This window comes from Chroicocephalus ridibundus, chromosome 22 (genome assembly GCF_963924245.1).
Source record: "Chroicocephalus ridibundus chromosome 22, bChrRid1.1, whole genome shotgun sequence".
NCBI lineage: Eukaryota > Metazoa > Chordata > Aves > Charadriiformes > Laridae > Chroicocephalus > Chroicocephalus ridibundus.
In genome coordinates this window covers 7211329-7238870 of record NC_086305.1, presented here as the reverse complement: position 1 = coordinate 7238870, position 27542 = coordinate 7211329, and the positions used below count along the sequence as shown (strand labels likewise).

The 27542-nt window shown below is 57.7% G+C and overlaps 1 protein-coding gene across 17 annotated transcripts in view; it reads left to right on the top strand.

Annotated features, from left to right (window-relative positions):
- TCF3 (transcription factor 3) overlaps positions 1-27542 on the top strand; it is an 86083-nt gene that overhangs the window by 43283 nt on the left and 15258 nt on the right. For 13 of the 17 annotated variants that reach the window (XM_063358364.1, XM_063358365.1, XM_063358368.1 and 10 more), the window contains exons 4-15: positions 350-423; positions 2021-2117; positions 11099-11166; positions 14349-14478; positions 15637-15686; positions 22378-22480; positions 22777-22916; positions 23098-23224; positions 24096-24154; positions 24882-24960; positions 25973-26046; positions 26499-26702. In XM_063358364.1, the coding sequence (XP_063214434.1) occupies positions 350-423; positions 2021-2117; positions 11099-11166; positions 14349-14478; positions 15637-15686; positions 22378-22480; positions 22777-22916; positions 23098-23224; positions 24096-24154; positions 24882-24960; positions 25973-26046; positions 26499-26702 (1205 nt within the window). The remainder of the gene's footprint in view (positions 1-349; positions 424-2020; positions 2118-11098; positions 11167-14348; positions 14479-15636; positions 15687-22377; positions 22481-22776; positions 22917-23097; positions 23225-24095; positions 24155-24881; positions 24961-25972; positions 26047-26498; positions 26703-27542) is intronic. The other 4 variants (XM_063358379.1, XM_063358380.1, XM_063358366.1 and 1 more) reach the window with 1 other exon arrangement.

Below are 27542 nucleotides of genomic sequence, written 5' to 3'. Positions count from 1 at the left end.
GAGTTCGTCATTCATAGTCCTCTTCACCATCCGTCTCTGGGGAGGAGAGGTTCCTGTCACTCTCTGGAATAAAGCGAATTAAAATACTTGTTTCTCTTCTTCCCACTGTCCCATGTTTTTGAAGCGTTTCCAGGCTGTGGTGGGATTTGCTTTGAAGTTTGTGGAATAAACTCCCAGCTGGAGTGGGAAGGTGAGGAGGGAGAGGGGAGGAGTGGTCACGCCAAGTGGAAGTGGTTTATTAATGAAAATATTGTTTTGTTTGTAGAAGGAAGAGTTAATTTTGCGAGAACACCTTTGAGGCTTTGCTGATAAAGCAAGAGTAACCTTTGTTCTTCCTGTTTTTCGGTAGGTTTGGATGAAAGACCGGGATCAGGTTCCTGGGGAACGGGAGATCAAAACAGCTCTACGTTTGACCAAGGAAGGGTAAGGACAAAGCACAAACGCTGAGCCCTGACCAAAATAAACGGGGGCTTTACCATGGCTTCTCTGCGCCTGCGTTTGTGCCCGGGTTGGGACTAACCCTGGAACAGCTTTTCTTGCCCCATTTTGGACATTAGTTCTGTTAACCCTGCAGGGGTTGTCCCCATCTCGCCAGCCTTTGCCGCCTTAAGATCCCCCTGCAGAAGCCTTCTCCTCCAAAAACCGACCCCTGACCCCCACCCCCTGTGGGGTTTCGGTGCTCAGCTTTGCCATGGGGACAGGGGGGAGAGGTCCCCAAACGGGGTCTTGGCTGAGTGGGTTGAGGGATCTCACCTGACGGGCTGCGCCTTTGGCAGAGCTTGCTGGACACCACCACGCGCGGCTTTGGGAGATCTGGGGATCGCTCTAGGGAGAATCGGCCTCGGCAGGGATGGAGAGCACGGGAGGGGTTTCGCAGGGAAGGAGTCGAGGCTCTGACAGCACGTAACTGGGGCTTGAGGAGGGGAAGAGAGAAAAGACATTAACTTAATTGAAATGGAGTTATTTTGACAGATGCTCGTGTTTTAATGGGTTTGTGTGATTCGTTTTTGCAATGGCACCTTTCCCTTCCCTTAGGTCAGTGGTGGAGCAGGCGCTGGCGTCTCATTTCTCATTTTTATAGGCCTCCTCCTCACCTCATGGCCCCTCCAGCGTGGGGAGGGGTCTGCCTGGCTCTCACCTGGTGGGTGCCAAGCTGGTGGGTGAAGGCAGGAGCTGCCGGCATGGGGCAAACCCCCCCCCTTATATCCCTGCTTTGGTGCCATACCACCTCCCAATGCCATGGCCTCGTGGCTGCACTGCCCTGAGGATAAAATCATTTCTGTGCCCATTTTACGATCCTTTGACTTTGATCCTTCCTGCTGTGGGAGAGAGTGAGCTCTGACAGCCTCGCTGGCAGCCCAGAAACCCCCCGCAGCCTGGGCTGCATCCCCAGCAGCGTGGGCAGCAGGGCGAGGGGGGGATTCTGCCCCTCTGCTCCGCTCGGGGGAGACCCCCCTGCAGTGCTGCCTCCAGCGCTGGGGCACCGACAGCAGAAGGACACGGAGCTGTTGGAGCGGGGCCAGAGGAGGCCCCGGAGATGCTGGGAGGGCTGGAGCCCCTCTGCTGGGAGGACGGGCTGAGAGAGCTGGGGGGGTTCAGCCTGGAGAAGAGAAGGCTCCGCGGAGACCTTCCAGCCCCTTCCAGGCCCTAAAGGGGCTCCAGGAAAGCTGGGGAGGGACTCTGGAGCAGGGAGGGGAGCCACGGGACAAGGGGGAAGGGTTTGAAACTGGAAGAGGGGAGATTGAGATGAGATGTGAGGCAGAAATTGTTTGCTGTGAGGGGGGTGAGCCCCTGGCCCAGGTTGCCCAGAGAAGCTGTGGCTGCCCCATCCCTGGAGGGGTTCAAGGCCAGGTTGGCCGGGGCTTGGAGCAACCTGGGCTGGTGGGAGGTGTCCCTGCCCAGGGCAGGGGGTGGCACTGGGTGGGCTTTGAGATCCATTCCATCCCAAACCATTTGATGATTCTATGAATTGGCTCGGCATCCCCACGTGCCTGGCAGTGACTCTCCCATGTTATTTCAGCAGAGCTATGGTGAAGGCCCCCACTACGGTGAGCACAGGGACCTGCCATCCCACAACAGCATCTCTTCATCGCCATTCCTGGGAGCTGGACTAGTGGGTAAGTGCCTTTTGGCGGGTGGGTGATCAAAGCAGGGGAAATCTAACACAGAATGGCACATGGTGGTGGGAGCGTTTGCACTGGCCAGCATTGCTGTTCCCCATGTCGGATCTGCTTCAGAAGATGTTCTCAAAACTGTGGTTAAAGGAGCTCCTGTCCAGATGGTCTCTTCTTCCAAGGAACAGGCGATGGGACAAGAGGAAACAGCCTCACGTTGCCCCAGGGGAGGTTTAGGATGGATATTGGGAACAATTTCTACACCGAAAGGGTTGTGAAGCATTGGACCAGGCTGCCCAGGGCAGTGGTGGAGTCACCATCCCTGGAGGGATTGAAAAGCCGAGCAGACGTGGTGCTGAGGGACATGGGTCAGTGGTGGGTTTGGCGGTGTTGGGTTAACGGTTGGACTTGATGATCTGAAAGGTCCCTTCCAACCCAGATGATTCTGTGATTCTATCAGTGCCTGACGTGCATGACAGCTGCTGTATTTTATATATGTGATTATTTTTCCCTGCTTTACGGTAGCACCCAGAGGCAATAGCGGAGATTGGTGCCCACCGTGCTGGCACGGGATGGGCTGAGTTTGCTGTGGGAGCTAGTGATCAAGGCTGGAAAAGCAGCAGGAGGCAGCGGGAGCTCATCGTTAGGGTCTTCCAATAGGCTCTTCGCTTTCCAGCCTTGCCGCCAATCATGCATGACCGGATGCGTGCCACCATTTACCCAGTTACCTCTCCCAGCTCGGGGGCGGGAGGAGAGATTAAGAGCAGAAAATATCCATCCTGGAGGGCTTAGAGAGCTCTAATGACATTAGGTCAGGAATTGGGGTTAGTCCTCCCCACCTTTGCCCACGCAGTGGTGGTTAAAACTCTCCAGCGAGTGGAAGGAGAGGTGTCGGGGCAGCCAGCAGCGTTTGCTCGTGGTTTGAAGGGTGAGGTTAAAAGAGGGAATTGTGTTTCAAACAGAAAATCCCCACCACGATCGGAGGTTCCTCCTGCAGAGCTGGTCAGAAAGGGGAAGAGAGGAGCAGGGTCGTGCTGGGAAGCGAGCAGCCACGCATTCGCTCCTCCTGGCTCAGGTCTGGGGCGAGGGGCTCGCTCTCGGCTCTGCTCCCCCCTTTCACTCCTCCTGCTCTTGGGGAGAACGATGTTTAACTGCCCCTCAGGGGTCCCACACAGGCGTGGAAGAGCATTTCCGAGCAGCTCCCCCCTGTCCCTCTGCAAGGGCAGCTGTTCCTTCTCATTTTCCGCCCCAGGAGGATGTAACCAAAGCAGAAGAGATTTTTCTTATTAAGACAGGGGAGCCTTGATGCAGTTCAGCAAGGTTTCTTGGGGGTGTGCGTGGGGGGGACCCATCCCAACCCATCCCATGCCTGGGGCCAAGGCAGCCTTGAGAGTTTCCAGCCAAGAAGGAGCTGCCTGGGGAGAAACACGGAGGTTTCCCCTTTGATGTGTGCGGGGAAGACGCATTTGGCTTCCTCTCAAAGACAGGGCTCCCAGTCTTTGGCAAGCTCCGCAGCACTCCTGGGCACGGCTGCGAGCCCAACCGGTCCCCAGCACGTGGAGCCAGAGCCTGCGCCGCCCCGACGGGTGATTTCCACCGCCCGACTCCGCAGCAGAGGGCCAGCTGTGGCCACGTGGCTGACAGGACGGTGGCCATGCACTGTGCCCGAGGCTCAAATCCCTACCGGAGCTGTGTCTCCCCACACCGGCACAAGGTCTCGGCCGCTGGCCAGGGCAGTCGGGGGCAGCACCAGGAGCTCCAGCACTGAAAGAGGAGCTGGGGAGGCCGGGAGAGAGCAGCCAGGAGGGGCAGGGGGCTCCTCACGTTTCAAAGTTGCTTTTTTTCCTAAAATTGCATGTGGTTGAAGTAGAAAAACCAATTCCTGGAGCAGGTTCCAAAACACTTAAGTAAGTTTTGCTTTACTCCTGTGCTCGTGTGTTGAGAAGGATGGACCGGAGGAAGACCACAGGTGGGATTATTCCCTTCCTCTTTACCAAGGTGTTTCTGAAAACTTTTCAAGCAGCAAAATGGAAGGGGAGAGAAAGGAGAGCATAAAAAAAGATGCAATAACACTTTTGCATATGATAGTGTAAAGGCAGTGGCAAAGGTGAGTTTTGGAGATGTGTCATTTCAGCTGCCAGTCCCTGGTTTCCAGCAAGGTTTCCCCCGGGGGGCAGCGGGGCCGGGCAAGCTCCTGCTAATGGGGCAATTGAGTGGAATCAGAGGAATTTTAAAAGGTGAGGAGATGGAAGGAGCAGATTAGGATGGACATGTCCAGTGGTATGAGGTGGACAAAAGGTGTGGGAGACTATTGTCTAAGCCCTTCTCCAAAATCAGAATTTGCATCTGTTTCCCGCTCGACCTCTATTTCTTCAAAGAGGATTAGAAACTGCTGGAAGAAATGTTGGAGGAGGGACATGATCTGTGTTGGAAATGATGGGCTTGGCCAGCTAGAGAGGGAGCCTGATCTGAAAGGGCCCCACAAGGAAAACGCGCCCGTTGGCATCCCCCTTGGCGTGGGCTCTCCGCGCTGGTCTCTGCCAGCTGCCACGGGCTGGGGGGCGCTGGCTGCCCCCAGGAACCTGTGTCCTCCGGCCTTTGTGTTCCTTGAGTCAGCGCAGTGTCCCAGAGGCTGCCTTCAGCCAGCCACCCTCTGACGGTGTGCGCTGGGGACAGTGAGGGGACGCTGCTGGCCAGGCAGCGCTTGGAGAAATGGAGATTTTAAACTGTGATTTTTTTGGCTCTATTTTCCCCATGCATCCGGCAAATGGAAAGAATTTTCCGCTCTCACCAGCCTTTGGTGGGCTGAGGAGCTCCTTCCAGCCTGAGCTTTGGAGCAGTGGTTTTGTCCTATTGAGGGTAGAGACTTCGCGGCCTTTTGGGGCCGCGGTGTGCAGGAGGAGGAGCAGGGCTGCAGCCGGCTGCTCCCCGTCCCGCATGAGCTTTTTTGCCACTCCCAAACCAACCTGACATGAGCAGGGGTGCGAGGACAGAGATTTGGGAACTGCAGGGCGGAGGGGCCGTTGGGATAAAGGAGCAGTGGAACGTGCCGGCTTGGTCAGCCGCGTTTCTTCCTGGCATGTCCCTGCATGGGGAGCTGGTGTAGCAGGGAGGGACGGGGCTGCTCTGCCTGCGGGGGACATTGGGAGCAGCGGTGGTCATGCACAGAAGCAGCCCAGAGCATTGGTCTCAGATATATTTAGTTAAGGAGGGGGAACATGGTCCAACATGGAGCCACTGATGAGTCTAGAGGAGGCCCTGGAGATGCTGTGGGGGCTGGAGCCCCTCTGCTGGGAGGACAGGCTGAGAGAGCTGGGGGGGTTCAGCCTGGAGAAGAGAAGGCTCCGCGGAGACCTTCCAGCCCCTTCCAGGCCCTAAAGGGGCTCCAGGAAAGCTGGGGAGGGACTCTGGAGCAGGGAGGGGAGCCACGGGACGAGGGGGAAGGGTTTGAAACTGGAAGAGGGGAGATTGAGATGAGATCTTGGGAAGAAACTGTTTGCTGTGAGGGGGGTGAGCCCCTGGCCCAGGTTGCCCAGAGAAGCTGTGGCTGCCCCATCCCTGGAGGGGTTCAAGGCCAGGTTGGCCGGGGCTTGGAGCAACCTGGGCTGGTGGGAGGTGTCCCTGCCCAGGGCAGGGAGTGGGACAGGCTGCCCAGAGAAGTGGTTGAGGCACCATCCCTGGAATGTATTTAAAAGACGGGTAGACGTAGTCCTTAGAGATACAGTTTAGTGATGGTTTTTGTCAGTGTTGGGTTGATGGTTGGACTCAGTGATCTGAAAGGTCCCTTCCAACCTAGGCAATTCTATGATTCTATGATCTTTAAGGTCCCTTATAACCCAAAGCATCCTATGATTCCATCATCCACTCTCAGGATGATGTCCCTGCAGATCACACGGTGCACACCTAGTCCAAAACCAGTTTGAATTCACACAGCATGCTTTGAAAGGAAAAGTACAGATTTCTCTTCGGCTGGGACACACAAATGTGGTATTTGGGGCTTATGGATGTTCTTTAGATGAATGTACATCATGGGGCGCAATGGGCACTTGGCTTTGGGAAGCACCTTGAGCTCCGAGCCGGAGAGGTGCTGCACTGACAGTGGGACCTGCAGGTGCTGCTCCCAGAGCTGGCCTTCCTCTGCCCTCAGCCGTCCCCGAGGGCTGCAGGTGGCACCGCTCATGCACTTTTTGAAGGGGATGGTGCGAGGACAACCTTTGATTGGATGCTTTCCAAAGCCTAAGTTCCCTCTCTGCCATAGCTTCAGCTCCACAAGATGGTGGGAAAAACCAGAGCTGTCTGCAAGAATCATAGAATCACAGAATTATAGAGTGGTTAGGGTTGGAAGGGACCTTAAAGCCCACCCAGTGGCACCCCCTGCCTTGGGCAGGGACACCTACCACCAGCCCAGGTTGCTCCAAGCCCCGGCCAACCTGGCCTTGAACCCCTCCAGGGATGGGGCAGCCACAGCTTCTCTGGGCAACCTGGGCCAGGGGCTCACCCCCCTCACACCAAACAATTTCTCCTCACATCTCATCTCAATCCCCCCTCTTCCAGTTTCAAACCCTTCCCCCTTGTCCCGTGGCTCCCCTCCCTGCTCCAGAGTCCCTCCCCAGCTTTCCTGGAGCCCCTTTAGGGACTGGAAGGGGCTAACTGGGCGGGGAGCTCTGGCCTGTGTTGCACTGGACGAAATAACCTAAATTTAAAAAAAAACCACCACTGAGTAAGTCCCTGAATGGAAATACCGTCAGTGCTCTGAGTAAAAATCACCCTGGGCTGGCAGGTGGGGGCCGGTGAACCCCATGAGCAGGGTGAGCAGCGATGCCTGTGAGCTCCATCACTCCCAGTTTTCAAGCTTTGAGCCCTTGGTGCTGCTCCCCGCGGGACGGGTGACGTCCTGGCGAGGTCTGAGCATCCCAGCCTCCGGTGGGGAGAGGTGACGGGACCATCCCTGGCTGCCCGGGGTGGTGCCAGGACACAGAGCGGTGACGAACCACCGGCTCATCCCAGAGGAGGGCTTTTCTGTTTGTTTTAAATCACCAATCTTCAAAATCTGCCACTCTTTTACCATTCATCTTTAGCAGAGGCAGGCAGGGGGGGATTGCTTAAACAGCGGGGAAACTGATAAGCCATAACAGATTTCTTTCTAGTAATTATTTCTAGTAATTAGCTTCTTTTCAGAGGAGTGTTTCTAATCTTGTGTGTATTGTGAGCTGTTGTGGATTGGGTTCTTCCTGGACAATGGTTTTAATCTGCCCACGGATGGAGTTTGTCACTGCTCCTGGCTTTTTTAACATTATATTTTTTTCTCCCCCCTTTTAATCCCTGGCTGTGCTTTTCCTCCCCTTTTTCCCCAGGCCGTAACTCTAATGGAATTAGCGGCGCGGGGCTGGGGGGGGTGACACACGGTGGGTGGCTGTGCCATGGTTGGGGCTGCTGGGGGCCGGGGGCTGCACCGGGGCCGGGGTGATGTGGGGGCACCGGTGTGAGCTCCCCGTGGGCTGCAGGGCTCGGCAGAGCACCTGCCTCCCTCCCGGCAGGCGCTGGTGAAACCCGTAGGCAGCGCTGAATCGCCTTTTCTTGGCTTATTTGCGCACGTCTGCGAGCGGGGCTTCTCTTGGGGAGAGAAACGGCAAAACCGCAAGTTTAGTTAAAAGCGCGGTTTGCTCTGGTGGAGGTGAGATGCTGCCGCGGTCCCGGGCGCCCAGGCCAAACTGGCTGCCGGAGCTGGTGAAAACCACGGGAAAGAGGAGCTTTTATTCTGCCGCCTTGCCTGTGAGGCGGGGAAGGAATCTGCCTTTGGGAGGAGAGAGGGCGAGCGGGGCGCGGGGGGTTTCTCTGCGACAGCCCTGGGGGAGGCACAGCCGGGTCCTGCAAGAGAGAACATGCTGCGGAGAGGGAGAGGTTGGGAAATGGCTTATGAAGCAGCGCGGGCAGGCGAGGGGCAGGGGAAGGAGCTGGCAGGGGTGGAAAAGGCAGGAGGGGGATGCCAGGTCTCGCAGGGAGTCGGTGCCGTAAAGAGTTGGAAATACAGCCATTTTCTGGATACACCTTGCCCTCCGCCATGCTTCACCTTTGCATGCTAAAATTTGCAGAGGTAAATCCAACAGATCGGGTTTCCGAGGGAAGCCCCTTTCCCATTCGAGGGATTTATTCCCAGTATCTTCTGATTTTTATTCGCCGCCCCCCGCTCCCAAATCCCTTAACACCCGTCTGCGGGATTTCAGTAATTCAGTCAGGAGCGAGATGGCGTTTGGGGAGATTCCTGGTGTTTTCTGCCAAGACCTGCCTCCACCCCGCCCCTCGCCGTGGTCCTGGGGTCTCACGACCTTCTCTGGTGGGTGTCCCCGGGCTGTGGCTGGGAAGGGGCAACTCGGGCAAGTCCCTGCGCAGCCACGTTTGCCGCCTGTGCTGGCTGGCATCTCCCCGCAGCAGAAACAGCACCTTCTACTGGCAAGTTCAGCTTTTTCTGGCCCAACTTGTAGACTTTTTTTATTTCGGTAAGCTTGATACATTCCAATCCGCAAAAGTTTGCCGTACATCCTTCTGCCTTGTTTTCCTAGGCAATTAAATGTAAAATTCCCAGTTTCTCCCCAAATTCCCTATTTTCCCCCACCCGGCGAGATGCCGACAGATCCAAGCGTGCGGCAGACGGGTGCCACCAGGCAGGTTTTTGTGAAGGGCCAGCCATGGGGTGACAGTGGCGGGTTTGGAGCAACGCGGCGCGGCGTTGGCACTGGGCTGCGGTTCAGCCTCCCGGGTTATCTGGAGACGGCAGAGGCGTCGCCACTCAAACCACGCAGGGAATCGGTAATATGTTATCATCCGGGAGGCCTGGCCATTGCTGACCAGATAATCTAGTGTGGTGCCACCCTGCATTTCCCTCTGGTTTAGGAATAATCGCCATCCGCCCGATGCCACAACCTGTTGAGTTATTTGTGTAACAGTGCCGGCGCCACGGCAAATCAAGCCGCTAAGCTCTTTTGAAAATTAGGTCATTTAGGAGATCCGTCCTCTGACATTTTGACCTTTGTTTACTTAACGTTTAAGCCTCGGCAATGAAATGGCAAGCGGCGCCCAGCATGTCCGAGGGGCGGCGGGATGCCGGTGTGTCGTGCTGTGACCCCTGGTACCGTCGGGAAGGGAGTCTTGGGGTTGTGGGTTGTAGTGGGGATTGAAAAGCCGGGCAGACATGGGGCTGAGGGATGTGGGTCAGTGGTGGGTTTGGCGGTGTTGGGTTGATGGTTGGACCCGATGATCTGAAAGGCCCCTTCCAACCCAGACGGTTCTATGATTCCATGAAATTTTGGATTGAGCTCTAGGCCCCCGTGCTAAAGGTTGCAAAACAGAACAGCCTCCTCCCTCTTCCCGTCTCTCTGCCCTGTGCTTCAGGGGGGGTCAGTTTGGGGAAATTTGCTCTTCCCCCCCCGCCATTCATCTGCTCCCCAAAACCTCTTATCCCTGTGCGGAGCTGCCGGCCAGCCCAAACGTCCCCCCGTGCGTTAACCTGCGTCTCCCAGGCTTCGGTCATGGCTTTAGGTTAAGCAGATTGGCAAAATCCTCCTCCTCCCAATTTTGCTTCCTAAGCCAGACCGGAGGCGGGATGCGATCGCCCCTTTTCAGGGAAGGGCGGTTGCAGGAAGGCGGGGGGCAGAGTCCCCTGCGCCGACACGGGGCAGCTGCCGGAGCGGGCCCTCCTGCCCTGGGTGCAGAGCCGTTCCGATCATCATCTTCCATTTCCCTCTTTCCTCCCCACTCTTCCCTGGTGGCACCATTAATAAGCTGTAATTAACAGCAGGGAAGAATTCTTCCTATGTTTTCAGTCCAGTTTCTCTTTTTTTTTTTAAATGAAAAAGTGCCTGTTTGTTCCCCGCTAGAAAAATGTCTAATCTTGGTTTGGGGCGGGGGGGAAAACCCCAAAGCAGACTGTCGTGCTGCCGGCTGCCCCGGGCGCGGACCGGAGCCATTCCCTCTCTCCCAGGCCTGGGCTCCTTCCCCGGGGCTGCGACGCTGCCCTGGCACCCACGGGTGCTGCTCGCCGGGGCGGTGACTGCGAGGGAAGAGGCTGCAAGGACATTTCAGAATGGAAACATTTCACCATGTGTGTTGGGTCTTTTTTTGGGTTTGTTTTTTTTTTTTCTCCCCCCCCCCCGCCCCCCGCCTTGAAAACACTATTTTCAGCAGCATGTGGGCAGGGTGAGGTTGAGCATGTTCGATAAAAGCCATCGCTGGGTGCTAAAGTTCACTTGGCAGCGCTGGGGCACGTGGGCTCGGCTCGCACGGGGCTGCTCCCGCACCGCATCCCGCTCCACGCCGCATCCCGGTCGGCAGGGATGCTCCGGCTGCCGGGAGTCCCGCGGTCCCGCAGGAACCTGCCCGGTGGGACCTGACGGAGGGGGCTTGGGAAGGAAGGAAATGCTTTTCTATTGCACGCCCCCTCTTTAGATCCGGATGGGGTTTTGGAAAGTTGAATCTCCCTCAGGAAAGGGGAAGAAGGTAGATCCTGCGCCGTGAGGAGCAGGAGCTCAGCTCCGCGCGCTGCTGCTCAGCAGGTGCTGGAGTTGTGTTTCCTATTGTACGGAAAGCGCCCGCGGAGCCTGGTTGCTCGTGCCCGGCTTTCGGTTTGCTCTGTCACTGCCTCTGCCAAATTCGGCTGGCTTTTTTTAATATGTCTGGCGAGAATTTTTTTTCTCTGGTCTGACGCCACCAGTTTCCATGGCCACAAGCGCTTCCCCGCATCGCTGCAGTTTTGGGGTTTTGCTGTTCGCGGACCAGCCGAGCCCCGCTGTCCGGGAACTTAAAAAAGCTCCTGTTTTAGCAGCAGGCTGTGATGGGCGGCCGTCCCCTCTGCCGACGGGCGGAGGAAGCTGCGTTACGAGAGCGGGCTTTGCTCCTCGGCGGGACGCCCGGGGAGGTGCACGAGGCTGCACATCAAACCTCCCCTTCCTTCCTCCTCAAAGCCTTGTCTTGTATTTTCTCCACCGTAGGGAAGAGCAGTGAAAGAGCCTCGTACTCCACGTTCGGAAGAGACACAGGGATGCCAGGACTAAACCAGGTAACGATAAAATGCTTTGAGAGTTTTTGCTTCATTTACTGGCTGAGCTGCTGGGAGCGGGAGACTGGGAAGGAAAAGGAACGCGGCATCGCTCTGCAGGAGGTCCTGGGAGCCTCTGCTCTGCTCAGAAACCTCTGCTGAGTGCCGGGGGTTCGCACGGGCACGTGTTGCTGGCTCGCAAGAGTCCTCAGAGTTTAGAAAACGGGGTTGTAGCAGCTTCTCAGTTCTTTTCAAAACCTCTTCAGACTCACTTTATTTTATTTACTGTCAATCCCGTTTCTAGCTGATTTGTGTTTAATCAAATATGATGTAGCCAACGCCGCCCCTGCAGGGAGTTTCAGTGGGTCGGATCCAAGCAACACCTTTCCTTGTGACAGGGTGGCCGGGGGCAGAGGAACGCTCCGGGTGGCACCGCCCTGGGGCTGGCACCGTGCCCCCAACCGCCGTGCCTGCTGCTGCTGCTCTCCCTCCCCGGCCAGCGTCCCCGTGTCCCCCCGCTCGCCAGTTAAGGGGAGGGAGAGTCCGCGAGATGGTTTCTGTGCTGTTGTAGGACCGTTTCAGTGGATTTGGTTTTTAGGGTGTTTTGGTTTTAGGGTGGTTCTGGCCATGCAGGACCTGCAGCAGATGCTCATCTCCGCGGTCAGGGAGGGACGCGGCATGGGAGAGCTGCCCCATCGGGTCACCCCGTGTGAACCCCGGCGCAGGGACCAGGGCTGCGCCGTGGGGAAGAACTTGCTTCCCGTGGGGAATACCGCAGGCGTAAATCAGAGCCCAGGAACGCAGTTGACCAGCCCTGAGATAATCTGGCCTGCTGTTACCGGCATCCAGAAATAGCTTTTTGGGAAGGAGCGAGCACCTCCGCTTTGATGTGTTGATGCAACTGCCCCGTCTGTGCCCAAGCATGGCCCCGGGGAAACAGTCCCACCATTTTATTCAAGGGAGCAGCTTTTGGCCGGACAGCATTTTTATTTTATACATGTACACACACACATATTACATGTTTTAATTTTACACAAATTTGTCATAATTTCCTCTTCTCTGAACTGAGGATGTTTCCTTTGCTGAAACAGCTGTGCTGGCTGGCTGTGCCAGAGTGGATTTAATTTACCACTGAAGCTGCTAAAATAAAAATGGGACGGATGCCAAGCCTCGCTTTTTAATGTTATGGTTTTGCTGGGGTTTCATGGAGGAGGGGGAGATATAAGGTAACAGGAATGGGGTGGGCAAATGGTGCCGCAGGCTGGGAGAGGCCCTGGCGCGGGCGCGTGGGTCCGGATCGGGTGGCAGAGCGGGAGACGGAGCCCGTTTGATGTGGAGGGGAGACACAAAACCCCTCTTGTGCGGGGCGGCGGGAGGCGAGCGGGGCCGTCTGCGCGCTCGCGGTGGCCCCCAGAACAGTTGTTGCTTCTGGCTCCGGTTTTGGGCCGGGGCGGGGGGGGGAAGGTTGAGCTGGTTTTTTTCTTTTTTTGAAAAGCGCTGGAAAATTGTCCGGTGGCAGATGCCCTGGATGGGGAGCAGGTTCCTCCGTAAAACCCCCTCCTCCAGGGCAGAGCTGCGTCCCCCCTGCCACTTTTAACCCTTAACCACCTCTGGAGGCATCCCCAGGGAGAGGGAAGGGGAAAAAAATCCCTTTCTGTAGGAAATTGCCTTAAAATGTCCGCACCGCTCTGGAGGTACCCACTGGAGGAGCTGGGCAACAGCTCCGGGATCTCCTCAGGGCGCTGTGCCGATGGCTTTTCTTGGCCGCGCTGCTCCGTGGCGTGTAGCGGTTTCGGTGCAAAGGTAATATGACCGGTGGAACAGATTGCAGGAATTTCACCAGCTGTGAATACACGAGCTCCTCTTTCCCTCCCCGAGCCCTTTCTGGAGGAGACGCAGTTTAAAAGCAGTGGGTTTTTCTTTCCAGTTTCTCAAAAGCCTGAAATCCTCCTTTATTTCAATGTTTTGCCCTCGGAAGATGGGTCAAAGCTAAGCTTTTGTTATTTAAAGGCCCTTTGCCAGCCCTCTTAAATTCCAAGTAAATACATTTAACTTTCTCCCGGGGTGAAAGCGGGTGTGCTCCTGGAGGAAAGGCGCATTTGCTCCATCCCAGGGGCCAGCGACGCCCCGGGCTCAGGCTCCGGCTCCGGCTCCTCGCTGCTTCCCAGCGCTCCCAAGGTCAGCTGGCATAAACACGAGGGAGGAGTTTCCTCTTTTTAGAAAGAGAGATTTGACTTTTCCCAGATAAAATGCACGTGAAAACCACCCCCAGCGGAGGCGTTGCAGCTCCGTGGCGTTGCCCGCCGTGGGTCCAGCTGCTGGGAATGGGAGAGAAGCCGTCAGCGCCGGCAGCTCGGGCTGGATTTTGTGGCCGAGGGGGACTGGGAGAGGCACAGTCAGATGGACCCCCATCCGTGTAACCTCTCCTGTCTCTTGTGGTTGGTTTGGGCACGGTTGAGAGATGTGACATCCTGGGGGCTCCCGGGTTTGCCGGTGGGTGAGCGCTGTATCCGTCCTCTGCCCCGGCCAGGGGCAGCATGGGGCGGTCGGATGTGAGTTTTGAGGATGGAGGGACACGCTGTACCCATCAGGTGTGTCCCCCGAAGCACCGATCGCAACCGAAACTGTCATCCCTTGCCATAAAACCTCAGAGGTGGCGTGGGAAGAGTTTTATCCTGAGTAAATCCGTTTGCCCCCGTGCGGGCAGAGCTTGCTGCCTCCAGTAGATGCTTCCGAGCCCGTGGCTTGGCGAGCAGGCTGGCGAGGCAAGCGGGGAGCGCTGCCAACGAGCCCCTCGGCCCAGCGGTCGCCTCCCCTTTGCCTGCAGCAGGCTGGGCCCATAAAACCGTCGGCAGGGTCCCATCCTGCCCCCGTGGGGCAGCGAGGTGAGCGTGGGACTGCAATGCTCCTCACCGTGACAGCTGCTGGTTTGCGTGCTTCGTTTGTGGAGAGCTTCCTTGCTGGGATCCAGTGAGAAAACAGGGCTTGAAAGGCCCTTTTCCAATGGCACCTTTATTCCCTCACCGCTACCCCCATATTTACATATTTGTTTTTTCCTTCTGGCCCTTCGGCTTGTCTTTTTTTCATTTCCCTCAGCTCAGTTTGTGCGAATTCAGCTCAAGGCGGCTCTGTTCTCTCCCAGCGAGCGCGATGGTTTTCCAGCATAATTACATGGAAGGGCTTTTCTGTCTCCTTGTTTTCAGACTGGTTTCCTGCCCGGCGAAATGGGAATCGCGAGTCCGAGCACGCTTTCCCCCACCGGAGTGAAAGGGGGGTCTCCGTATTTTTCATACCCCAACAATCCTCGCAGGAGAGGTGCTGAGAGCAACATAGGTAAGTGGCTTTGTGTCACCCTCGGGTGCCACTGCTCCACTTGGCTTGGTCAAGCAACCGCAGGGGCTGTTGACCGGCCAAAAATAAGCCATTTTGCTTTTAACAAAGGCTCAGGTCGTGTGTGATTTTAACTTTCGAGTGAAGACAAGCCCCACTTCTCCAGAACTTGCGTTTCTTGTCACAGTTCCCCCCCTGCACCCTCCAAAGTTACTTTCTTGCAGCTATTTTGGGCTTTCCCCAACAAACGAAACCAGAAGTGACCCAGTGTTACATGTGTTTTTTCCAGTGCTTTTCAGAAAAAGGCATCCACTGTGATGTCGCCACTTAAAAATGTTGCTGGTTTATGTTGTCAGCCTGGAAAGTGATTCTTTTGCATCAGGTCTTTCTGTGTGATGAATTTCTCCTCCTGAGCTACGGCCCGGCAGGGTCCCTGGCTTGGCAGATGTGCTGTGTTAGCACCCTGCACCCCCCCCAGTGGGGCTTTCCTTAATTATGAACTTAAAAAAAAAAAAACAAAATGAATTTTTAGCCAGTGCTTCCCCTTGAGCCATTCCTCTGGCTGTTTCCTCCACCACCTCCCTGAATTGTCCCCCTTCCCCCAGGACACTGTATGTCTGTCCCCCTCCTCGGGGCTGGCTGGGGAGGGACTGGCCCGGGGCGAGCGCCATCGCTGCCTTCCTGCAGCAGCGAAGCTTTCCCGAGTATACTTCTGTATCGGGAGCAAATGAAAGTACAGCCCCATCCCTGCACTTGTTCTCTTTCTGCGTCCTCTCTCTGCAAACCCACTTCAAGTTGAATTGTTTCAAAAGGAAAAAACAGCAAAGGGTTAATTACGGGCTCAGGCTCTTCCAAAGGGCAAGTGCAGCCCTTCTCTGCATGGTGGGCGCCTCTTACCCTGGGGTTTTGGGAGGGAGATTGCCCTGTGAGCTCCGTCTGTGGGTCAAACCTGCCTTCAAATGGTCCAGAGGAGACGAGGAGGAGAGGTTCATCCTCAGACATTTTCACTATTGACACTTCTTTGGCTACTGAGCGTTTGGGATCCGAGCCCTGTTTGTACCTGCATCTTCCATCCTTGGAGACTTTTAGCTGTAGCTTGTTGTTTCCCCTCTTGATAACCCCCTGCAAAACTTAGATCCTCTTTTCTTTTCTCTAAACCAGATGGACAACCCAAAAAGGTTCGGAAGGTGCCTCCTGGACTCCCCTCCTCGGTAAGTGGAAGGAGCATTTTTCCCTGCAGGTATCTCCTCCCCGTTCCTCCATCCTCTGGGCATCCCTGCTCCCTCTGCCGTGAGAGCTGCCAGCCCTACAGGTCCAGCTACCCCAAACATCCAGAGGGACCTGGACAGGCTGCAGAGGTGGGGCCCGTGCCAACGTCATGGAGTTCACCCAGGCCAAGTGCAGGGTCCTGCACCTGGGTCGGGGCAACCCCCAGCACAAACCCAGGCTGGGGGATGAAGGGATGGAGAGCAGCCCTGAGGAGAAGGACTTGGGGGTGTCGGTGGGGGAGAAGCTCCACACGCCCCGGCACCGTGCGCTGGCAGCCCAGAAACCCCCCGCAGCCTGGGCTGCATCCCCAGCAGCGTGGGCAGCAGGGCGAGGGGGGGATTCTGCCCCTCTGCTCCGCTCGGGGGAGACCCCCCTGCAGTGCTGCCTCCAGCGCTGGGGCACCGACAGCAGAAGGACACGGAGCTGTTGGAGCAGGGCCAGAGGAGGCCCCGGAGATGCTGGGAGGGCTGGAGCCCCTCTGCTGGGAGGACAGGCTGAGAGAGCTGGGGGGGTTCAGCCTGGAGAAGGGAAGGCTCCGGGGAGACCTTCCAGCCCCTTCCAGTCCCTAAAGGGGCTCCAGGAAAGCTGGGGAGGGGCTCTGGAGCAGGGAGGGGAGCCACGGGACGAGGGGGAAGGGTTTGAAACTGGAAGAGGGGAGATTGAGATGAGATCTGGGGAAGAAATTGTTTGGTGTGAGGGGGTTGAGCCCCTGGCCCAGGTTGCCCAGAGAAGCTGTGGCTGCCCCATCCCTGGAGGGGTTCAAGGCCAGGTTGGCCGGGGCTTGGAGCAACCTGGGCTGGTGGGAGGTGTCCCTGCCCAGGGCAGGGGGTGCCACTGGGTGGGCTTTAAAGGTCCCTTCAACCCAAACTCTTCTGTGATCGAGAGCTTTGGATTATAGCAGGACGGGGAAGCGGTTTCCCTGCTATAGCTTTCTATGTAGGAGAAATGAGGAAGCTCCGTGAGGCTGCGGTGCTGGGACACTGACCCAGGAGAAGGAGCCATGATGCTCCTCGGCGGCACCTTCCCAACTGGAGCCCGGACCCGTTGCCTCCTGCCCTCGCTGCCTCTCGTCTGTTTGACATTATGTCGCGAGTGCCTGAGTGAGGTGCAATATTTGGTGTGATCGGGTTTCACTCCAGAAGGGAAATCAGGCCAGTTGTACTGCGGGCAGGCAGCTGGGGCGGCTCCAGGTGTGTGCGCTGCCGGGGCTATTTTATAAGAAAGCCGAGCAGGCTGTAGGAATATGTTAGCCATGCTCCCGTGGCTTTTTCGGGGGAATAAACTGAACAATGTCTTTGTGGCTAGAAGTAATGGGATCTCCAGGAAAGCTAATTGGAGCGGGCTGGAGGGTTCCTGCAGGAATATGGGAGCTGGCTGGCTGTGCGGCGGCCGAGGCTGCATTCCTCGCTGGAGCGTTTGCATGTTTGCAGGGGGACGGGCAGGCTCTGTCCCGCAGGAGAGCTGGAGCTGGGGCTGCGCTGGAACCCAGGCTGGGGCTGGGGCAGTGCTGGAGCTGGGGCTGGGGCCGTGCTGGGGCTCAGACTGGGGCTGTGCTGGAGCTGGGCTTGTGCTGGAGCTCAGACTGGAGCTGGGGCTGTACTGGAGCTCAGACTGGGGCTGTACTGGAGCTCAGACTGGTCACACTGGAGCTGGGGCTGTACTGGAGCTCAGACTGGGGCTGTACTGGAGCTCAGACTGGTCACACTGGAGCTGGGGCTGTGCTAGAGCTCATACTGGGGCCGTACTGGAGCTCAGACTGGAGCTGTGGCTGTACTGGAGCTCATACTGGGGCTGTACTGGAGCTCAGACTGGAGCTGTGCTGGAGCTCGGACTGGAGCTGGGGCTGTACTGGAGCTCATACTGAGGCTGTGCTGGAGCTGGAGCTGGAGCTGGGCCTGTACTGGAGCTCAGACTGGATGGAGCTGGGGCTGTGCTAGAGCTCATACTGGGGCTGTACTGGAGCTCAGACAGGAGCTGCAGCTGTACTGGGGCTCAGGCTGGAGCTGGGGCTGTGCTGGGGCTGGAGCTTATACTGGGGCTGTGGTGGAGCTCATACTGGGGCTGTGCTGGAGCTGGAGCTGTGCTGGGGCTGGAGCTCAGACTGGGGCTGTGGTGGACTCATACTGGGTCTGTACTGGAGCTCAGACGGGGGCTGTGCTGCACTCATACTGGGGCTATACTGGAGCTCAGACGGGGGCTGTGCTGCACTCATACTGGGGCTGTACTGGAGCTCAGACGGGGGCTGTGCTGCACTCATACTGGGGCTGTACTGGAGCTCAGACTGAAGCTGTGCTGGACTCATACTGGGGCTGTGCTGGAGCTCAGACGGGGGCTGTGCTGGCGACGTGCTGCCCACGTGCTGCCAAAGCCGATGCTGCTGCAACATGACGCGGGCGCCGCTGCCCCGCGCCCCGGGGAACCCACATCTCGGACTGCTCTGCCGAAAGCCTTCGGCCGCGGCCAGGGCTGAGCCCGGCCTGGAGCAGAGGCAGCGGCCGGTTTCAGAGCGCTGTTCCTGGCCATGGTCTGCCGGAGAACGAGCCCGTGGTTGGCAGCAGCGTCTATTAGATCAAATTCTTAACAGCTTTAAATCACCGATCTAATTTTCAACTGCTGCTGTTAAAAGATGGAAGAAAAGGAGAAAGGGAAGAAAGGCGAGGGAGGAGAAGGAAAGGGAGAGGAAGGGATGAGAGGGGAGCAGAAGAAGAGAAACGAGCAGGTGACCTCCAGAGGTGCCTTTTGACCCCGGCTGTGCGGTGAGTGCGGTTCTCATAAAGGCTTTTAAAGGGAACCCAATAACAGGACTTTTGAATGCCACTGTTCTTTACAGCCTGTGCATCCACGTGCACGGTATTTTGAAGAAAGCTTAGCAGTCTGGTGATTTACCAGGGGTGAGCAAGTGGTCTCGTTTTTATTCCTAACAGAGTTTAAACTATCGTTTTGAAGCATTTATCTTTAGCATTTATCATCTTTAAAGACATCGGGCAATTTCCCGTGGGGAAAATCCTGTGCCGTGGCCTTCCCTTGCCCGGTTTGTAACCTCCACCACGGGCTCGGCTTCAGAAACGGGCCCCGAGATGCCGATGTTGGGAGGATGAGGGAGAGGAAGGCACCGGGGGCGGGCAAGGGTTCCTGCGGACCCACTGCATGCAGTGCTGAGTTGCTCCAAGAGTGAGTTTTAACAGGGAAAACCTGCTGGAAGCAGAATCTCTATCGCCGCGTCGAGTTTCTGTGTGAAATTCGCAGCTTTTAAACCTGGTCGACATGTGGGGAAAACATCGCGCCCGACAAATGGCCCTTTATTGGCCTCAGATTTCAAAGGTGCGGGGGCTCGCTGCCCGCCGGGCTGGCGGTGCCCTGCAGGGCCCCCATTCCCACCATTTTGGCGTTTGCCAAAACTTGGCCCCTTCCCTGTGTCTTGAGCCGACACCTGCACGCGGGCTTCTCCAGCCCCGAAAGCGCTGGCCGTCGCCTCGGCTGCCCCGGCACCGCAAAAGCTCCCGTTCTTGCTGCAGGGACCGGTGCTGCCTCTTTCCGCTGGCCCCTCTCTGCCGTCACCTCCGGCTTCTCGCGGTGGTTTTGAACTTGGGGTGAGAAATCGGCACCGGGGCGGCGAGGGAAGCGCGGAGCAAACGGAGCCGCCGGCCTCAAAGGCAGCGGATCAAAGGCTCTGTCTTGTCTGAGTCGCCTGCGCGGGAGCCCACCCCGCGTTATCGCTGGCCCCCGTGCAAAATAAATAGGTTAATCAGCATCTTATTAAAATAAAGTGCTTTAATCTGTAATTCCCGAGCTGCTTTGAAAAGTCGGAGAGGTCCGGCAGCTGGAATAGTTGAGGGTGGCTGAAAGGGGAGCGGTTCTGCCGAAGGCACCAAGAGGTGGGGTGAGGTGACTGGAGAGGTGACACCGGGCAGGGGCCGAGCGGCTCTGACTGCGGACGAGGTACCTGTGCTTGGAACCCCGGTGCTTTGGGCTTAATTCTCGTGAAATCGGGGCTGGGGCAGTGGCACCTGCCGGCTGGCCCCCAGGACTCGGAGCCCCTTTAGCCTCCCCGTGCCCGGGCAGCCGTGTTAGTGCCGGTGGCTGCGTTCCCCGTGGGCTGGTGTGTCCGAGCACAGGACCAGGGGCTGGATGAGACCCCCCCTGCCTCGAGCCCCCGTCGAGCGGCTTTGCCGGAGGAAACCGGGGAGGGACTTTGTGCAAGTCGGTTCCTGCAGGGTTTTGTTGCCGCAGCGAGCGTGGCGGCTGGGAGCCGTTTCAGCCTGCGAATTTGCAGTCTGGTCACCGCGCTCTTCAGCGTTAGTCTGCCTGAAGTCCCACCCCGGATCCTGCGTTTAAGCAAGAAAAACAGGGAGCGGGGGAGGAAAAAAAAAACAGCCCCAACGCCACAAAGCCCTGCCGAATCCCAGCACTGGGGCTTTTCAAGCCGCTCTCTCGCCGCGCTGGCAATTTTAACCGGAGGAAATGACCTCACCTGGAGGTCCCCGAGGCCGCCGCCGGCGCGAGGGCTGGGGCCGCGGCGCAGGGAGCGGGGACCTGGCGCTGATTTACTGCTTCCTGCGGCGCTTGGCCGGCGGCTCGGCCGGCTCCCCCGCGGCCACGGGCCGGGATGTGCCTGGCTCGGCCGGCGCAGAGAAGAGCGGAATCGGCTTTTCACAGCCCCGCCATGCGCTGAGCGGGGAAATGAAAGATTTGGAAGGGCCAGGGTCACTCCTGGGGTGAAACCTGCCCCCCCGGGATCTCCTGACCTGACCGCCGGCATCTTACGGGGTGGGGGGGGTTGGGGATGGAGCAGCGCGGATACACCGCAAGGCGAACTCCCCCCCTGCTTTGCAACCCTGGCCCACCCCTCCCCGCCGTTTGATTCTTCTTATTTTCGCTCTGGATTTATTAAATGGATGTCGGCGCTCGCCGCGGCCCCCCCGCGCCCGCTCCGCTGCCGCACAGCTGCCTCGCGCGCTGGCCAGGTGCCAGCCCCTGGCAGATGGCGCGGGGCTATTAGACGTGCTTCATTCGATTCCCTGTCCCAGCTCCCGCTATTTAATCAAATTATAGGAAAAGTCAATTTACTGGATTCTTGTTCTTTGCAGCCTCCGCCATTCCCCCGCTCTCCCCCGGCCGCACGCGCTGCCCACGCGCGGCTCCGTGCCCCCGCTTCGCCCCGGCGCCGTCCCGCCATGCTGCATGAAGGCGAAGTGCCGTGAATTTTCTTTTTCGAGTGAGGGACGAAGGGCAGCTGCCAGCGTCTGTCAGCTTTTTCCCTTCCCCCTCTCTCTTTATTTTATTTTTATTTCTTTTTTTTTTTTGCTTTATTTTACAAGCTCCCCAGGCTCAATCTGCAGCGCCGGTGCCCACAAGTTGCTTTCAGCTCCCCATCGCGTTCATGAAGCAATATATTTAAGCGCAACCACTGGTGCTTTTCAGAGCTTTTTTTTCTTTTTTTTTTTTTTTTTTAAAAGCAAAAAGACCCCCATTTTCTATTACCCCCACACAAAAAAAAAGAAGACATTCTTGGTGTTCTGGCCCGTTCCAGAAATAGAGAACAATTCTGTACCTTCTCGCTGGGTGAGAAGGGGTTGGGGGGAGCTGCCTGGGTGTGGGGAAGAGAAACTGGGGGCAGGTTTCCTTTCCAGAGAGAGCTGGCTCTTCCAGGCAGAGCTGGCCGAGGGTGCCCCCCGCCGTGGGGCCCTGTGCCCCCCCCTCCCGGCCCCTGCGCCCGCCCCGCCTTTCGTAGGTATTTAAAAAAAAAAATAAAAATAAAAATGCGGTTTCAGAATGAATCGATGGGGATGAAAATAAGCCGTAACAAAAGTTCTCACGTAGTTTTGAGTGGCATTTCGGTTTCTTTGCGTGATGAATTTCTGCTTTAAAAAAAAAAAAAAAGAAAAAAACCAAAAAGGGATGTTTTTGCAGGGGCACGAGGTGATTTTCGGTAAGGGCTTTCAAGGATGGCTTTGGTTAATTCAGAAGAAAAGAAAAAAAGGCTTTTTTTTCTTGCTTAATACATTGTTAAATAACGTAGCTGAACGGTGCTGCAGAAATCTGGCCAAAAGCCGTCCGGGAGCCGTCCCCTCCCTTTTGTGGGACATCCCTTTTGAGGGGTGCTCAGCCCTCGGCTTCCCCCGTGCCTCAGTTTCCCCTCGAGCAGGACGGGCTGAGTTCCTGGGGGGTTTGAGGTCCTGGCATCAGTGCGGGTCCCGAAGCCTTGCCGATCCCCGTCACCGCCCTTGGGTGCAGGGTTAGGACGCAGAAACGATGGCTTTTGTGGTTACCCATAAAAAGTTATAACCGCAGAAAAAGGAACTAGAGCAGAGAGTTGAAACTTCTGGTGCCGGCGTCTTCTGCAGGAGGGGGCTGTGGGCATCCGCGCTGTTACGGGAAGGCAGAGGGGACGTGTCTGCGTGATGTGCCCGTCCCCTGCGCCGCCCCCCGGCAGAGCCGCACCATTCGGCACCACCGCCGGGACCTGGGCTGAGCTGCTTCGGTTCCCCCTCCCCGGGCTTTGCTGTGGGATGGACTCTGCTGGCCGCTGCGATGAATAAAAACGAAGCTGCGCAGAGTGGGGTGACCCGCGGGGAGGATGTGGGGCCATGGGGTGGCCAAGCACTTCTCTTCAAGCCCTTTCCTGCCCCGCAGGTGTATCCATCCAACTCAGGTGATGACTACAGCAGGGATCCAGCTGGATATACTCCCTCAAAACCTCCCAGCACTGTGTATCCCGGAGCCTTTTATATGGCAGGTGAGTTATGAACAACTCCAGCATTCTGCAAGCCGGCCGGAGCAGGGGCTGCCTGGCCCGTTATGGACAACGGGAGGAATTGCACGGCATGTGGGATGGAGGGGGCTTGGGGCAGGAGTGCATGAGACATGGAACAGCCCTGAGACGGCTCTGGTTTGCGCAGTGGGTGATGCTCGGCACAGGCAGGGCATGATGGGGACAGATGCAGCCCCTCAGCCCAGGCTGACTTAGCCCCATGTGGGCTGTGGGACACACGCTGGTGTCTCTGCCCCGCTCAGCTCTGGTTTTCCTTCCAGACGGGCTCCATAACTCGCCAGACCTGTGGAGTTCACCGGGTGCCATGAACCAGTCGAGTTACGGTGCCATGCTGGGCAGCTCCTCCTCCCCGCTCCCGCAGTCCAGTGGCTTCAACAGTTTACATCAGCACGAACGCATGGTAACGCGTCCCCACGCTGCCCCGCGGGCGGGCTGGGGGCTCCGCTCGGCCGGCTGGTGGTGGCACATCACCTCCTCCCATAGCTGTCGGCCTGGGGCAGCTGCTGACAGGTCCTGGCCCGGACGCCGAAGCCCGGCAGCCTTTCGAGGGCACCTCTCACCTCTCTCCCCCTCTCTGCTAGAACTACCAGCTTCATTCAGGAGAGGTTAACGGCGGACTCCCCTCTGTGTCTGGCTTCTCCTCTGCCTCCACGCCCTACGGTGTCTCCAGCCACACGCCCCCCATCAGCGGGACGGACAGTATGATGGGTACGTACGGCCCCCAGGCAGGCGGTGGTCCCAGCATCACCCCCTCGCTCCACTGCTATGGCTTAAATTGAAAATCAAAGTCTTGTGCAAACCGCTGGTGCCCGAGGGTGTGGTGTCTGTGCCCGATGCACCGGGGCACTTTATAGCCCTTGTGTCACCCGGCACGGCGTTACTGCGTGGAGGCGCAGCGAGGTTCTTGCTGCTGGGTCCCTGGGCGGGCTGGAGCAGGGGGACGGGGTGCTGGCTTCGGGGTTGACACGGGGCTTACTGGATCTGGGAGGAGACCAGGATCTGCAACATTATCTCTTGGAGGTGCCGTGGCTTAAACGAATTGCGGGAAGGTGGGGGTATGCGCGAAGCCGTTCATCTAAATCTGGAATAGGAATGTTTGTGCTGCATTTGGATACCGCGTTAAACCCCCGAGTGCTTTAATCTCTAACCCCGCTGAACCTGTTACAAAACCTGTTACTGAAATGAACTGATGTTCCCCAGGAAATGGAGGATCCTGACCTTGATTCATAGAAAAACCCTTAGTTAGAGGAGGGGAAGCAAGTTTGGGATTGCAGGGGCTTAAGATGCCCGGTGAAAATGGGCAGTGCTGCAGCGGAGACACTTGATCGCTGTTGATGGCATGATGCCTTTGACCCAGCATCTTATAAAGACGTTCCTGCAGCCCCACGAAAGCTGCCAGGGCGCGCGTGCCCTCGTCCGGGCTGCTCAGAGCTGGGCATCCATTCGATTTTCAAGTAAAGCAGTAAGAGCAAGAAATTTCAATGTCGGAGCAGACAGTCCCAGAGAACGTTTCGTACAGGTGCCTTGTCCTGCTGGTTTCTGGTGCCCTGGCAGTGACATCTGTGTCCTCTCTCGGCAGGTAACAGAGGAACCACAGCTGGGAGCTCGGGAGACGCGCTCGGGAAGGCATTAGCTTCAGTAAGAGTTTCTGCAGATCCTTGACCCGGTTGGACCTCCCTTCTGTAACAGGGGCCCTCGAGGCTGCGGGGAGGATGGACACATTGAGAAGTTTGGGTGAACGCCCCCCAGAAACATGTCAGCCTCTGAGGGGAGGATTTTTCCCCTCTGCGTGCTGCCATCCTGAGTCCTGGCGCTGTGCAAAAGCACCTTCTGGCAGATGGGGAAACTGAGGCACTGCACATTATGGTGGCCCCACAGACCCATGCCCACGAGCTGGCTCTGCAGCCGCCCAGCCTGGTACTGGTCTGGCAAGATGACCCTACGCAGCCCTCGTAGCAGGACTTGCAGGTCCCAGTAGTTCTAGCCCTGCGTGTGCTGGTTCAAACTGGAAGGCGCTGGTTCCACTGGGCTGTCAGAGCTTGGGGTTGCCTCTGTCCCCTTCAGTGCAGGGGCGTTTGCTTCCGCATGGCGGCAGAGGGGCACCCAGCACTGCACCCTGCAATAATTTCTTGGGGCTCCTGCTTCCCTCCGAGGTGGGACCTGACGACCGGAGGCAGTGGCTGCAGGGGTGGTGGCAGTGGGGACAGAGTCCCGGCGTTAATGGGGGACCGGCGGGCTGGGCCGTGGTGCGGGTACGGGAAGGGAGGTGCCGTCAGGTGGTCCTCGCTTGGTGGCGGTACTGGGGAGGGGGAGAGCTGTGGCAGGGGTGGGCGCTGCTGACCGTGCCCTGCTTCTCTCGCTCCAGATTTATTCCCCCGATCACTCTAGCAATAACTTCTCGTCAAACCCCTCCACACCGGTCGGCTCCCCGCAGGGGCTTGCAGGTAGGTGAGAAACGTTGCTCTGTGTGTAGAGGGGGATGTGGGGTTTGCTTTCAGGAGGCCCGAGGCAGGGCTCTTCCCAGACCAGCCCCAAACCCTCATTAAAGACACTTTTGGCAATCTCGCCAAATCCCATTTATTTTTAAAAGCGGGAGAGTAAAGAGGCAGAACAAGCCAACTTGAAGAAAATTTTTAAATCTCTCCTGTGCAGTTGCATGTCCGTCTGCTTTAATCAGCTGTAGCTTTTCCCCGTTCGGAGCCGAGTGGTGCCCAGGTGGGTGAACACGGCGGGTGCGAGGGCGATGGTGCTGCCTGCGCCTGCCTTTGCCCCTGCAGAGGAGTTTTAGGAGTTTTAGCCTGGCCCACGTGGTAGCACCACTGCACGCTTGAGTTAAAGCATCTCTGCCACCCCCTGGGACCCGCTCCTGCCATTCAAACAGACCCCGAGACGTCTTGGAGAGGCTGGGAGAATTTGTCCCTGGTTTTATCTCCCGGGGGAGGAGTGCAGTGGGAACTGGGAAGCAGCCAACTAGTTAAAAACCACTTTCAGTGCCCAATGAAAGCCCGTCTCTGCTCCTGGATGGCAAAGAGAGGTCTCGTTTCTGCCCAGCAGAGCTGGCGCCGAGGCTCCTCGGGGAGCAGAGCAGCGCACGCGTACCAGCCTGCTGCTGCCCTGGGGTCGGGGCGAGCACAGCATGTGCTGCCGGCCGCTCACCGGGGTGGGAGACGTGGGAAAACCGCTGGGGGTCTGACGGCCTGAGCTCAGTTTCCCGCTGAGGCAGAGCACAGGCGAGCACGCAGTGCCGTGCAGTGCCTTGGTGGCCCATGCGGTGCCGTGGTGGCCCATGTGGTGCTGTGCAGTGCCTTGGTGGCCCATGCGGTGCCATGCGGTGCCGTGGTGGCCCATGCGATGCCGTGCGTGGCATGGTGGCCCATGCAGAGCGTGGTGGCCCAGCTTCCAGCCCCATCTAGTGGCAGCTGTGCCCAGTCCCAAGCTCTCCCCGTTTGTTCACAGGCACATCCCAGTGGTCGCGAGCGAGCGGACAGGGTGCCTTATCTCCCAGCTACGAAGGGAGCCTCCACACTTTAGTAAGTGTCGCCGACAAATCTTGCCTTCTCCTTTTTCTCTTCCATCCCTTGTGCGCCTGGCGGGAAAGGGCTTTTGGGTAAAGTCATCTCCCCCAAATGTCTGGGGCCTGAAGGAAGGTGGTTGGTTGGGAGCAGCTGAGCAGAGTGGGGCACAGCTTCCCCCAGCCCAGCGCCTGGCGGGCAGACCCTTGCACCCTCCCCCTGTTTCGGGCCCATTCACGTCCTGTGGGTCTGACCCAGCCGAACAGATTTCTGCCTGGTTTCTGCCTCCCTTTCCTGAGCAGTTCCGCTTGTGTGACCCTTAGGGGATGGCACTGAAGGGCTCGGGGGCTTATTTCCCCCCGTACCTGCCTTGCCATAGCTGAGTGCATGATTGCCGCCAGCCATTCTTCAGCGCGCCGCTGGTTTTACGGGCCTTAACGCAGACCTGTTTCTCTGTCCTGTCCTTCAAGCAAAACAAAATGGAAGACAGGTTGGACGAAGCCATCCACGTGCTGAGGAATCACGCCGTGGGCCAGACAGCCGCCATGCCGAGCAACCACGGGGACATGCACGGGCTCCTGGGCTCGGCACCGGCCCACAGTGCCACCGTGGGCAGCCTGGGCCAGGCCTTCCCCGCCGCGGTCATGTCCCTGGGGAACAGGCACCCAAGTCTGGTAAGTGTGGAAGCATCGCAGCAGCTGGCGGGGACATGCCGGGGACCCGTGGCACTGGGTCCCCTGGCATCCAGAGGGACGTTGCTGTTGGCGTGAGAATAGCTGAGCGTGGTCCAGCTCGGGTCAGCTGTTGACAGCTTTGAATGGGTGATGTGCATGGCAGCGCAGGGGCTTGGCGTCTTCTTGCAGGGGGGGTGGAATCCACGCTCAGCAGTGGCTCTTGGGCACTAGCCCTGCATGCAGTTCACTCGTGCCCCTTCTCAGGGCAGGCAGAGGTGGTTGAAAGCCTTTCTTCTTTCCCTGCAACGTGACGGAAATCCCTCAAAACAGCATCAAGCTGTCCCCAGGGGATGCAGGGAGAAGGAGGAGAGGGATGCGGTGCAGGGCAAGACCACGGGTATGAGAGAGTCAGGTATCGCCAGGACTTCTTTGCTCCCAGCCGTTTGTGCAGGCACGGCGTCCTTCCGTGCCCGTGGGGAGCGCTGATGTGGGATGGCTTGTTCAGGCTCCTGGGGGTGCAACCCGTCCCAGGTGCCCTGAGCATGTGGGTGCCGGGGTCCCATGCGAGGTCACCAGGGTCACCTTGAGAAAAAACTTCTTTACGGTGAGGGTGACAGAGCCCTGGAACAGGCTCCCCAGGGAGGCTGTGGAGTCCCCTTCTCTGGAGGCTTTCAAGACCCGCCTGGATGAGCCCTGAGTGACGTGCTCTGGGCAATCCTGCTTTGGCAGGGGAGTGGGACTAGATGATCTCTAGAGGTCCCTTCCAACTCTGAAATTCTGTGATTCCTTGTCCAGAGGCTGGTAACCACAGGAGCAGGTTTTTGGCAGAGCTGGTTGCCG